This window comes from Equus asinus, chromosome 13 (assembly GCF_041296235.1).
Source record: "Equus asinus isolate D_3611 breed Donkey chromosome 13, EquAss-T2T_v2, whole genome shotgun sequence".
Taxonomy (NCBI): Eukaryota; Metazoa; Chordata; class Mammalia; order Perissodactyla; family Equidae; genus Equus; species Equus asinus.
The window spans coordinates 61,998,053-62,011,467 of record NC_091802.1 but is presented as its reverse complement, the minus strand read 5'-3'; the positions used below and the strand labels follow the sequence as shown (position 1 = coordinate 62,011,467).

Genomic DNA, 13,415 nt, shown 5'->3' with positions numbered 1-13,415 from the left:
CAGACCACAAAGCTGAAAGGGCCCTTAGGGACTAAGAGGCCCCAAATCTTAAAGCCCCAGAGTGTAAAACACACACCTAAGAAAAATCAATAACTCTAAGTGAGGCACTATGATTCGACTACTAGTTACTCACTCTAATAAATGTCAGCGGGAATAAGTATAATTTTGAGGAATTCGTGTATTGTTCCCTACATTTGAACTATTCCAAGTAGAAAGGACAGGATGGGACACGTGGGCTCCTTCCTCAGTGATGACAGCGTAATCAATTCAGACTCGGCGGTGCTCCCCCAGGCTGATTCCACACTGACGAGGACTCTGAGGCACCAGTTCAAGCTCGTCCCACAGACGTTGGCGAATCACGCAGGAGCCACCCGGGAGTTAGGGAAGCAGCCTATTCTGTAGTATATTACACTATGAATTACTTCACTTGTTCTTTAAAAAAGGCTACTTCTGAAACGCGCATGATGCACAACACACTCCGTCCATGCCCCACTGGGACCGGCACCTGCCCCCAGGACACAGATGCGGTGTTCACAATGTCTGTCCTCGCAGAGGCGGTGGCAACTGGCTTGTGTCCTGTCCCGATTAAGCACAGACCAGTTCCGCATGCACTTCTCAGCAATAGAGAAACACGATGTTATCTCTAGCCCGCTAGGCCTCGACACCCGCAGGGGGCTGTGCTCAGTGTCCTGCCGTGTGTGTGTGCATGTCTGAGGTGCACGTGTGTGTGCGCGCGTGTGGTGGGAGAGGCACCCACGGGACAGCCAGAGCACACTCACCGTGAGTGGCACTGTACTCAGGCGCTCGCTGGGCCAGGTTAGACAGCGCCTTCGCCGAGAGCTCTCTGATGACCCTGGAGGGTGGGGACAGAGAAAATTGTTAGTTCCTTCATTTTGATGGTTCTAGCTTTATTCGACTCATGAAATAGAGGACAGACTGTATACACGAGTTGTCAACTGGCCCCTTAGTCAAAAGCACTAACGAAAATAAACACACAAACAAATGACTAACCTCTGACTGCAACAGAGGAGGAGAGAACTGACCAGAACAGAGCACAGAGTGCAGCCTGTCTCAGGACACAGCCGCCAGCCCCGAGGAGCTGGATGGCAAGGTGGGTCTCCAGTCTCCCACCCCAAGTGATTCAGAGATGCCAGCACTGGGCAGAGCCGTGGGAAAGCACCGTGAAGAGGACAGAGGTGAACGTGAGGAATCTCACAGGGCTCAAGTTAACAGATGGGAGGCACATTTCATATTTGCACAAATATTTCCAATCAGAACACATCTTCCAAAACCTACCCATCCCAGTGGTTGATCTTCATGGCAACCAGATGGTCTATCATGGGTCGTGTGTACTCAGGAAAGCCTGCAATAAACATGCTGAAAAAGACAATATCCAGAGACAGTGAGACGTGGGGGCACAAGAACTCTCACACACAACTAGTGAGAATGTGCTTTCAAAAACAGTTTGGCAGTTTTTATAAATATACAAAAATCCCCTTGGAAGCATTTATCCAAGAGAAATGAAGACATATGTCCACATCAAGACTTCTAAATGCGGCTTTATTCATCAGAGCTAAAACCTCAAAACAACCTTAATGTCTACAACAGGCGAACTAACAGATAAGCTGGAACAGCCACAGAAGAGAAGACAACTCAGCAACAGAGGAACCAGCTACCGACACACACAACACGCATGACTCTCAAGACCATCATGCTGAGCAAAAGAAGCCAGGTGCAAGAGCACATCCTTTCTAACTCCACCTGCGACAGTCTGTTAAGGCATCAGTGATCTACAGTGCCGGGCAGGGCGGGCCTGGGCCGAGGCGTGAGCCAGCGCATCTCGATGGAGGCGCTGGCCACCCAGGCGCACACCGCCAGCACCCGCTGAACCACACGCTTTGCACAAGTACAGATGACGGAGTGTGGATTATGCCTTAAAAATAAAAGTTACATCTCTTGAAAACACCACCTGAGAATTTCAACAAAATAATCTCCGAGTCAGTGAGGCCTAATTATGACCAAAACCCAGAGGCCACAAAGGAAGAGATCAGTACATTCAAACACATGACCAAAAAAGAAAAATGTGTGCCAGGAAAAGCATACCATAAACAAAGGAAAAGGTAAAACATCTGCAACTGCTACCGCAACAAGAGCCTTCTTTAAACTAAAGGAGTTCTGGGGCTGGCCCCGTGGCCAAGTGGTTAAGTTCGCGCGCTCTGCTGCAGGCGGCCCAGTGTTTCGTTGGTTCGAATCCTGGGCGCGGACATGGCACTGCTCATCAAACCACGCTAAGGCAGCATCCCACATGCCACAACTAGAAGGACCCACAACGAAGAATATACAACTATGTACCGGGGGGGCTTTGGGGAGAAAAAGGAAAAAAATAAAATCTTAAAAAAAAAATAAAGGAGTTCTTCCAGTCGGAAAGAAAATACCATCAGACATTCACAGAAAAGAAAACCCAGATGTCGCTCCAACACACGCTGCAAGGGTCAGCCTCACTCACGAGGGAAATGGAAAAGCCTTTGTCCGTCTGTCAGATGCCAGTCAGGAGGGCTGGCAGCCATTGTTGGAATGATCTAGAAGCATCCGGAAACACAGCTAGGGCAGCATTTTGGTGCAGCCTCTATGGACATTGACTGGTGCCGTCCAGGAAACTTAAAATGTAAATACCCTTTGGTCCAGCAATTCCACTTTTGTTAATCCTTTCAGATACAACCACACAGGTGACAAACGACTTGCACAGAAATACGCACTTCGCATCGTTCACAGCAGCGAAAGACTGGACAGAAGCCAACGGCCAGGCAGGGGGACCTGCAGACTGCACTTACGTCCAGACCTGGAACGCTCCGAGACGCAGCACAAAGACAAAAGTCCCACATGGGTGTTGTATGTAGCGCGTCGCAGACATGTCCGTATGTAGTGCAGACCTCTACAGCTGAGCGCCACTCTCTGACCCACCTGACGCTGGCATGACTCAGTTGCTCCAACACGTCCACGGCATACCGCCACTCAGCAGGATGGATGGAGTCAACACACCTACACGCAGGAAGTGAGCCGATCGCTCTACCAGACACAGAAGCCGGCCTCAACCCCAGAGGGAACCGGGAGGGACAGGGGATGAACCAGGAAGAGAGGCGAGACATGGTTTCCCCTGAACACCCCCTGCACCTCCTGAATTTCAAAGCACACACGTGTGTCACCTATTCCAAAAAATGCACTTTTACACCTCCTGCCTCTGACACACCCAACGCTCACACATATTGTCCCACCTGCCACACCATCCACACAGCCCCATCATGGACTTGGCCATCACCCACGCATGTCACATGGAAGCTGAGAGGTGGCACAAAGAGCCGAGAAGGGGGAAACATGATTTTATACAGATCCTGGTGGGGACGTGTGCACGGACATGTAGTGAACACGGGTGCCATGTGGACATGCGTGTGCCACAAGCTGTGAGGTCTGGGAGAGTCAGGTCAGGGAAAGTCTTTGCTCTGGATTTGAGAGAAAGCAGAGGCTTCTGCACAAGTGGGTGGAACGGAGAGCCCTCTAAAAGGCTACGAAATGCCTGCGAGGGAGTCAAGAAAAACAGAAATGGAGCCGTGACGCAACTCCAGTCCCACTTCCTAAGGGGCCCTGGTGCCAAGCAATAGACAGACTCGCCCCAGCCGGCGTCTGGAGCCGCACAGGATTCCAGAGAAGCATCAGAGAAACGACCAGTGGCCTCACGGGAAGAAGCCGGCAGAGGCAGCCGCCTGAGTTCTAGCCCCACCTCTGGTACCAACCAAAGGCTGACCTTGGAGAAGATGCTCTGCTGGAACCACCAGCCCAGGCAGTGCTCAGCACGCACTGTGAGCACTCGGGTCTGTGGAGAGGCCAAGCGTGAACCAACGGGGCGTCCACCAGTGGACAGACAGCAAGGGGAGCCAAGGCGAGCGGGTGGCGGTTGGGGCAGCAGGGCCAGGAGGCAGGGGGTGGGGTGACGAGACTGTAGGCAGATGACGAGGTGGGAGGAGGGGTCAGTGGGAGGCTCTCAAGGGTCCAGGAAGTGAGCTGGACTAAGATGACCTCGGAGCGGAGAGGTAGATGAGGACCGGTTGAGGGCCATTAGGGATGCAGATGTGACAGAACCAGGGCACCCAGCAGACGTGGGAGTGAGCAAGGAGAAGCAGAGCTGAGCTGCTGGGGACCGCGGGCGCTCACCGAGTCAGAAGACAAGGAAGCATTTCATGGGGGCCTGAGTTTGAAGAGCTTAACAGGACAGGAACACACAAGATTCCTAGAAAGCAAAATATGACAAAATGCCTTTAAGAAGGTCACAGTTCTGCACACATCAGAAATCTGTTAAAGAAATTTACAACAGCAAGAAGAAAAACCAAAAAGAAGTGCTAGCAACTGCAAGTTACGCCACAGAGAAAACAGCCAGCAGAAGCAGTAGTGCCTGGTGACAACGTCAAAGGCCAAAGGGCTGTCCACGTGAACGGGAGACAAGCCAAGGGACTCCTTTGCGTGGATGCCACTCGGCAACGGAAGGGACTGGACAACCGACACTCAGGAGTACGAGGAATCAATGATGCAAAGTGAAAGGACAGCACATACACGATCCCACTGACCGGAATTCTAGAAAAGATCAACTCGGTGAAAGACGGCGGCTAAGGGGCGGCTGGGGCACGAGGGCACTTCCTGGAGTGCCTGCAGCCGTAGTGACACATCTGCAAAACCCACATTTTAAACTGGTGAATTTTACTATATGTAAACTACATGTAATAAAAGAGGTGTGCAAAAATAAAGCTAATTTTTTAAAAAAGGTTTTGTCACGGGAACATACAGGATACTGAAAGGACAGGTCTCAGACTAGGAGAAACTACGTGCAGATCACGTACCAGAAAAAGGACTTGTATCCAGGATATATGAAGAATTCTCAATAAGAAGCAAAACAACTAACCCAATAAGTAAATAGACAGGAGATTTGCCAGATAAGCCCATGAAAAGATGCCCAGTGTCATCAGTCATGAGGAAAACACAAATTAATGAGTTCTTCCTGCGCATCCACTAGAAAGGCTAAAATTAAAGACGGACCCCACCAAGGGCAGGTGAAGACACAGAGGAATCGGAACTCTTGTTCAAGGCCAGAGGGCATGAAAATGGTGCTGCCACGTTGGAAAACCACTTGGCAGTTTCTTATAAAAAGTGAGAACCCAGCCATTGCACTCCTAAGTATCTAAAAAGATCAGTGAAAGCACACGGATGTTCATGGCTGCCTCGCATGTAATCACCCCGACAGGAGGCACCCAGATGTCCTTCAAGAGGCCAATGGACCAACAGACACGGTCATCGATGGCTTACTGGTCAGCAACAAAGGAATGAATGAATCGTTAACACACACAGCAAAGACGAACCTAAAATAGTATGCAGAGTGAAAGAAGCCAGGAGAAATAAATAAAAGGGTGCATGTGATTCTGTTCTCCTAATTCTAGAAAATGCAGACTGATCCACAGACAGAAGACACGGCTGCCTGGAGAAGGGGGTCAGGGAAACCTGTGTGGATGGGACTTCCATTATCTGGGTTGTGGTGAGAGTCGTACACGTCAGATTTATCAGATGCACACGTTAAATATGTACACTTTTCTGTGTGTCATCAGCACTTTAAGAAAGCTTCAGAAATGAAGATAAAGGTAAGACGTCACTGGTCTGCCCCTCGACAGCCTTTGCCCGGCTGCTCCCAACGTGTGTCTAAACTCCAGACTCCAGAAGGACCATCTGAGCATCAGCCGGTGCCTCCACCCAGACGTGTTGGGAGCCACTCACATTCAGCACATGCCAAGTGGAGCGCCCAACCCTCCCCAGAACCCACAGGCGCTTCCCCTCACTGGTGCACCCTGCTGCTGCAAGTGACCTGGACACCTCTGGCTCTCAAAGCCCCTCCAGTCTCCTGACAACGCCCACTCGCTCCAGCAGACCCACCTCCCGGCCCTGACCAATCCCCACCTTGGCAGGGGCGCGGACTTTCCTCTGACCATCCCCCAGCTGGTCAGGGCCACTGACCTTCCCCTGATCATCCACCAACCGTCCCCGGCTTCGTGAGAGCCCTGTCTTCTTGCCTCCAGTTACCAAAATGTAGCCACAGTGATGTTCAAAATGCAGATCTGACCATTAATCCGCGTTCAGTGACCTCAGGACAATCCAAACTTATCATTTTGGCTCAGAAGGCCCCCATGCTGGGCCCTGCTGACTCTGAACCCTTCCTTCCTGGGCTGTGCCCCCACACCAGGCTCCCTCGGCACATGATTCCCTCACCCTGCAATCCAGGCTGACGGCAGGACCCTGGGTGTCTGCCCTGCCTCAGGTTGAGGGGAGAGCCCCCCAAGCGCCCCATGGCAATGGGATACAGCCACAGACCCCAGTCCCCAGGACCACCGACGCTGCCCTCACAGACCACCTCTCGTCCATACTAAGTGCGCAAAACGACCATGAAAGGACACGCCCTGAGCAAGGTCAAGTTTTGCCAAATGTCTCTATGAAACGCAGACAACAAATTACAGTAAGTCTTAGAGCAGCTTAGAAACCTGAGTGACAAGAAAAACACGCCAAGGCTAAAACCACTAGTTATTTTACCACGAAACTCAGGGAAAGGTAGTAGATTCTCCACCTAAAATGTGTGTTTAAATATTAACAATCAGCGAAAACAAGAAATTACTGATAAGGCACAGAAGGCCATTAAATGCTGAGCAAGATGGGAAAGACACTAAAAATAGAGATGGTGGGTTCAGACAGATTTCTCTGGGAAAGAGGCCAAATGCTACATTTTTAAAAAACTCTGTCCATGCTGGCTATGGAGAAATGTGGTTTCTGCATGATCTGCAAAGGAGGTTGTTAGAGAGGACACACAACAGTTAATAATTTTAAAAAATGCATTGGGCATGTTTCTACTCCCAATTTAAGGCAAATAAATCACTTCATGAAATCATGCCCTGTTCGTGCTGGTGTTGCAACAGGTTAATGAGACGGGGGAAGAAACTTCCCCGTTACTTAAGTCTGTAAGTCAAAGTTTTGATGCGATTTCTGCAAACTGCAGTTAGGGATGTTAAATATTTATTTCTTGACCTGATTTCTCAAATACCTCTTTCTTACTCATCCACAACCCAGAGGTAACTTCAACTTGGGAAACACTATTTTACTGAACAGAAAAAGAAAGTCACTTGTAATCCATGGTTTCATCCTGAGAGACTCAATACGTTTGCGACACCCAGGGGGAAGCTGTCACTCAGACGGCAGTGCACGCTTTTGGCTCGTGGCTATTCTGTGTAAAGGACCAAGCCACCAACAGAAACAGCACTAATCAGATGGGACGATTTCAGAGAAAATGTTCATTTCGAGTTCCCACGCTTGAAACCCCTGTAAGAAGCGAGCAAACTTCTCACTCTCAAACCCCACGGCCCCCCAGGGCCCCGCCCAAGCTGCTGTGTCCCTTCAGATTAGCCTTTCTAGTTTCATGTAAATGGAACCACACCATACGCACGCCGTCTAATCAACCTGAAACACATTTCAGTAACAGCTTCCAATGCCATTTTTAGCTCTTCACACATAAACTGTATTTACTCTTAGCGGACATTCCAGGATGAAGAAAGAAAACGGTGGAAACTGACTTTTGACATCGGAATCAGAGAATGTTACATTTTGTGATGCCTATTAAACACTTACCTGATAACCAGGAAACAGTTGGATCTGTTACCAACGGCAAAGTAGTCTGCAGCAGTCAAAATATCAATTCCATGAGGGAAAGTGCCCTAACGAAAGAGTAGAAAAAAAGGATGAAAATGATATAAACGAGTAATGGCATTTCCAGAAGTTCAGTAACCACATTCATACACATTTACATTTACACAAAGAGTCACGATATAACACTAAGAGCTAAAACTACGACTACTTAACTGTGCCCACCCAAGAGCTTTCCAGTCCAGTCCCCTGTTGACCACCTATCCCAGGCTGGACAACATGCTAAAATTATTTGAACCACTTAAAAATATTTAATTTTTTTCCAAGCAACTCAAACATTTCAACTTTAAAATCTTGTAAGAGACCTTTCTTTAAACCACACAGCAGAAAGCGACATCAGGTTTTAACAGTATCAAAGTTACTGATTCCAGCCAACCTACGCCCCGCCCAGGAGAGAACCCCAGCACTCGCTCACAGGGGCGGGCGCCTGCCTGGTCTGTGAAACCCAGACAAGAGCCCGCCTACCACACAGTGGTCCGGACAAGGAATGAGGCCCGCAAGGGGGCCTGACAGCCGACACCCAGCAGCAGGCTCTGAAACGGGGAGTCAGGGAAGGGTGCCACCCACACCCACGACATTCTCCCAGTCGAGGCCCAGCCCCGAAGTCCGCAGGTCGCTGCTGATACCACTGTCCGTGAGAATATCTGAAGAGCTGTAGACAAAGTAAACAGTTTTCTAAAAAGATATAAACGACAAACTTACAACGGAGGAGCAAAAGCCTCACGACCCTCAACCACAGGAGGGACGCGAGGAAGGCTCAGGGGACACCCACCTCTGTCCCCCATCTCAAAGGGTGGAGGCTGGTAACGCCCAAGCCACGAAATGGAAATGGGCGGAAGCTCCCTCACATGCAAAGCAGGCAGGAGTCTGAACTCACGAGTCAATAAGCTGAGGGGGCTGCACCGCCATGTAGGACGATGCACACTTGCTGACATGGGAACAAGGTCAGAAACAGTGGTCTGGTTCTCAAGCGACACATAAAAGCCACTTCATCTCACAACCTAGCTAAATGCAGAAGAGAACCCCCCCGCCCCTCGCCATCCCGAGTGGGCAGCCTGGACGCCTGGTCTACCTGCTGTTGTCTTCAAGCTCTTGAGCCGACCCCGACCAGCCCAAGGTGCAGAGCCACTCTAGGCTGGTGCTCCTCCTCTGCTCCACCCACCACCCAGGCCTGCCCACTCTCCAGGCCAGCACTTGGATCCCTCCTAACACCTTCTATACTCTCCTCCATCCTGGCACCTCACCATCAAAATCTCACATCCCCAGGCAACAACGCTGTGCATAAACATCACCGTCCAAACAGCTCTGAGCACAGCAGTGGAGACACCACAAACCTGCGCCTCAGGCCCCAGCATGGACTCGTATCTAATCATGAGAGAGGAGAAGAGCCCACACCGACAAAGGTGCCGCATGGCCCTGGCAAGGCCCTGGTCCTGCAGCTGCTGCATGACTGAGACAAGGGCTACAGGCAACATCCAGAGGTGGCCTGGGACCAGGTCTCACCAGGAACAAGTGCCCACGGCTCACAACCAGGACAAAGCACAGCAAGAGGTCAGAGCAGGGGCTCAGCCACCCTGCGCCTCAGTTTCCTCAGGTGGAAAGGGGCAAAGGGAGGGCCTTGGTGTGAGCAAGCCAGCTGCCTGATCGGCAGTGACCACCAGAGCAAAGTCCTGGGGGCAGCGCTGTCGGCAGGGTTAGATGCAGGGTTAGCTCATCGCCCCTTAACTGACAGGAGGCCCCCGAGCAGAGACCACCTCCCCCCAGGAGAGACCCTCTCCCCAGGAGTCCAGGCGCTCAGCAAAGAAGGGACCCCCGACCCCTTCCCTGCTGCGTGGGGGTGGACAGAGCCATGCCAATTCTGGGGTCCGGACCTGAGTCTCCAACAGGCTGGCGTGAGCCTGGATGGAGAAGTCAGCCCTGCAGCCCTGGGCCCCCCACCAAATTCCTCCTGAAGATTTCCCTGTGCTTACAGTAGCCAAAGACAGCGTCTTGTGCTTGCACCACTGGAGCCAGGGTACACCCATCCGGGGCCATAATAACTTCACCCCAAATCAGTCCGGCACAAACCCGGGAGTGACGCCCCCTCCCCAGAAGTGCGTGCCTGTCTGCTTGAGTAAGTTTGCATCCTTCCTCTCCAAGGTTCTGCCAAGCTGCAGGAGGACAGCGCCGAGGACAGGTGCGAGCACATGCTGGGTCCACATGGGGCTGCACATCTCTCCAAGTTGTATCCCTCAAACACTTGTGCAGCTTCCCCTGGACCCCAGACCGCAGCGCATGCTGGCTTTACCCATAAGGTCAGTGTGTGGAGAAGAAGCCGAGGCGGGTGGGGACGTGCCCCCGGAAAGGTCAGCTCCTGGTTGCTGGCTTAAACTCAGACCACAGCTCAAGGCCTTTCCTCTCCCTGATGGCCACCCCAACCTGAGTGCCACATGCAGAGGACACAGCTCAAATCCGACCACGCAGGGACCAAGGCCGCCCCTGCTCCAGACAGCCCTTGCTCTTCTGGACTCGGGTACAGCTCTGGGGCTGGGCTGCCAATGGGCAGCTGCGGGAGCTAAAGGCCAGGGCGGGGGCCTTCTCTTCTCCTGGGCTCTGACTCCAGGGGCGACTCTGGTGCTCCCTTGGTCCAGCTTCCAGCAGGTTCCTTCCTAAGCACAGTGGCCACCCTCCCTGCGGTCCCAACCCTTGGCCTGTTTCTTCCTTGTCCAGCTCTTGCCTCCAGCCCGGAGTGGCACCATTTTCTGGAGCTTTCCACACCTGCCACCCTTCAGAGACAGCCGTCTTTTCCTAGGGAACAGCTTTCTCCTGAGTTTTCAGGCTCCAGGGAGACATGGCCTGAGTGACACCAAGGACACCGGGTCTCAGCTTCTCAAGAGTTTCAATGGAACACAAGTTCAGAAAGTGCAGGATGTGGGTTTCAGTCCCCCTAACCTTTCGAGACGACCCTGGCATCCAAGTTCCATTTGGACTCATGTTGGCACCACTTTCGCCTTAACTCTGCATTCCAGAGTGGACCCCTCACCTCCCCAGCTCGCCCCCTCTACCCACATGGCCACACTCAGACCCAGCTGTCCAAGCAGCACAGGTCGCAGAACCTCCGGCTGTGCCTCCCCTCCTGCTGCTCTGTCACCTTCGCAGGAAGGTCAGCAGGTCAGCCACCCGGACAGCCACCCCAACCAAGGCAGGCTCCTCACCTCAGTGAGCACTCACCGTGGCCTCACCTCCCCACGGTTGCCCTCCACAGCCTTGTCCCACTGGCCTGAGTCCCCACTGACTCCTTTCTCTGCTCCCACCTCATTTGCTGGGGAACCACTCACCAATACCAGCCCACGTGGTGAGAGGCGCCTCCCAACCTCGCCCAGCACCCCAGCCTCTGATCTTCTGCTCCCAGCCCAGCGATGTGCTCTCCTGACCCGGAGGCAAGGACCCAGAGGGATCGAGCCCCCAGGAGGATTCAGAACACCTCCGCTGCATGCAGCCAGGGGGCCCAATGGTCACAGCAGGCTCCAAAGGCCACCACACCCAGGAGGGAGACAGGAGGTAGAATAGCCCATCAGAACCGGGCCCCCTCCTCAGAGGAGCACAACATCCTAAGGCAAGCGCTAGAGAAAAGGCAGTGGTTGTCCACAGAATAGCAATGGCCGGCCCTGGAGGGAGGTTCAGAGCCACGGTTCTCAAAGTGGGTTCTGCAACCATGTTAGAAAACCTCCCTCTGGGGCCCCCCACCCGCCGACAACTGTGTGTGCAAGTTAGAGCCACCGGCACAGGGCAGGCCTCCAGGTAGAGAGCCTCAAACAACTGAGGTGCCCCCAGAAGAGCGCAAAGCAGCACATGCCCCCCCGCCAGCTGCAGAACCCCAGGCGGGACTTCCTCCTGCCCTGCTTCCAGGGGAATCTTCCCACAAATGCAGGCCCCTGGGTTGAAGACAGTGAGGCTGGTTCTGCTTCAAGGACCCAAACAGACACGGGGGCACCTGGAGGGCAGATGGGGTGCAGTCCCTGCTCGCGCATTCTCCTCCCAAATGTCCGGGCATGCACTCTTGGATTCTTGTGATTTATCCAAGGCCTCTCTCTCTGATACCCACCTCTCCTCGCCTCTCGGTTCCTCCCTCCTGAGCGAGCTCTGCATGGCTCCCGTCAGGTCCTGTGGCCTGACTTCCGTCCCCGATCAGCCCGGTGTCCCCCGAAACATGACCTCACGCACATTCTGCACTAGGCGGGCCACATGTCCTGGCAGGGGGTCACTGTCACACACAATGAATAACTAGAGGATAGGGGCCACCCCTCCCAGTCAAGGCTGACTGGTGATGAGAGGTTCAGGGCCAGGGGGTGCAATGATGCTGACAAGCATCAAGAGGGGATGTAGAGTTGATGGCTTCTGGAAGCTGGTTCCTACCACACGTGGGATGGGCAGGGGTCAGATCTCTGTCCCTGTGACGTCGAGCTCCACCACTTACACCTCTCCAGCACCCACAGGCAACTGCTGAAATTGGGTGGCCCTCAGCAATGTGAAAGGCACTGATTTCTGATGTGTGTATTTGTAAAATTACCTATACATTCAGGTTTCCTGTAAGACACACTACTAATTGTTAACACTTGTATCGACACTCACCTGAGTCATGTTATGAGCAAATCGGTGACCAGAAGTCACTGTTAAGTATTAGCTTATTCTAGGTAAATTCTTACCCACATCTAACAACCAAGAAGATGCTAAGTTTGCAGCTTCAATATTTCTACCTCTAAATCTACAGGAAGTTTTAAAATGAAGATTTTAAAAAGTGACCGTACCTGTCTTCCCACATTCTCCTGGAAAGCAGCCTAAGGAACAGAGAGAACAAACAGCAGGTGAGTTAGCTTTTGCAGTCTGTTGAACATCGGGAGATAGATTCAAAACAAACAAATGACCCATGGCTTCATCTTCTCAAATAAGAGCCCTCATTGTTGGTGATCAGAGCCTCGAGCCTCATTCCATTTCTGTGTCCTGGTGCTTTTTAAAACCACAATTTAAGAATTCGAGTTTACAAAATCAGGCACATCCTGGAAAGCAGCCTTCGACAGTGAACACTGAGCTCCACTCCAAGCCTCATTTAAGGTCCCAGATACAAAAGGGGAATAAAGCCACCCACACGGGTTAAATAGAAGCCCAGCCCCACATGATCATCCTGAGGACTCTCAGACTCCAGCTCACGTGATGGCGAATGCTGGAAGGGCCTGGCTCCTCGTGCAGCCAGCCCGGGAGCTGCCACAGCGAGTGCCCAGGCTCGCACCAGGCCCAGAGCAGGGCTGCTGAGACGGTCAAAATATTAACTCAGAATGAGGTGTTTCTGTGTGGACTTTCCTTAAAACGCCTCTTCACTTCCTTGGCGCTCCTGCCTCCTCCACTTCCACACCTGCCCTGCTTCGGTGTAACGGCCAGGTTGGCCAGAGCAGCCTGTCCAAGTGGTGACAACGGCAGGGCCTGCACAGCAACAAGCAATGGCTCCCTTCCCATTTATCACCCAGCTGGAACCTTCAACTTAGCTTTCCAAAAGCAGCCGGGGCTCCAAGCAGCCCAGACGGAGCTGGAGACACGGACACTAGCGACCAAATGAGGTGTCGAGTGCAGCTGCACAGCCGCCACCTCATTACCGTGCACCA

The 13,415-nt window shown here is 52.5% G+C and overlaps 1 protein-coding gene across 5 annotated transcripts in view; it reads right to left on the bottom strand.

The window, feature by feature from the left end:
- Positions 1-13,415, bottom strand: part of TBCD (tubulin folding cofactor D) — a 194,283-nt gene that overhangs the window by 57,019 nt on the left and 123,849 nt on the right. For 4 of the 5 annotated variants that reach the window (XM_070483903.1, XM_014865030.3, XM_070483902.1 and 1 more), the window contains exons 16-19: positions 12,567-12,596; positions 7,705-7,790; positions 1,297-1,377; positions 780-853 (exon numbers count right to left, since the gene is read on the bottom strand). In XM_070483903.1, coding sequence (XP_070340004.1) covers positions 780-853; positions 1,297-1,377; positions 7,705-7,790; positions 12,567-12,596 — 271 coding nt within the window. The remainder of the gene's footprint in view (positions 1-779; positions 854-1,296; positions 1,378-7,704; positions 7,791-12,566; positions 12,597-13,415) is intronic. The other variant, XM_070483904.1, reaches the window with a different exon arrangement.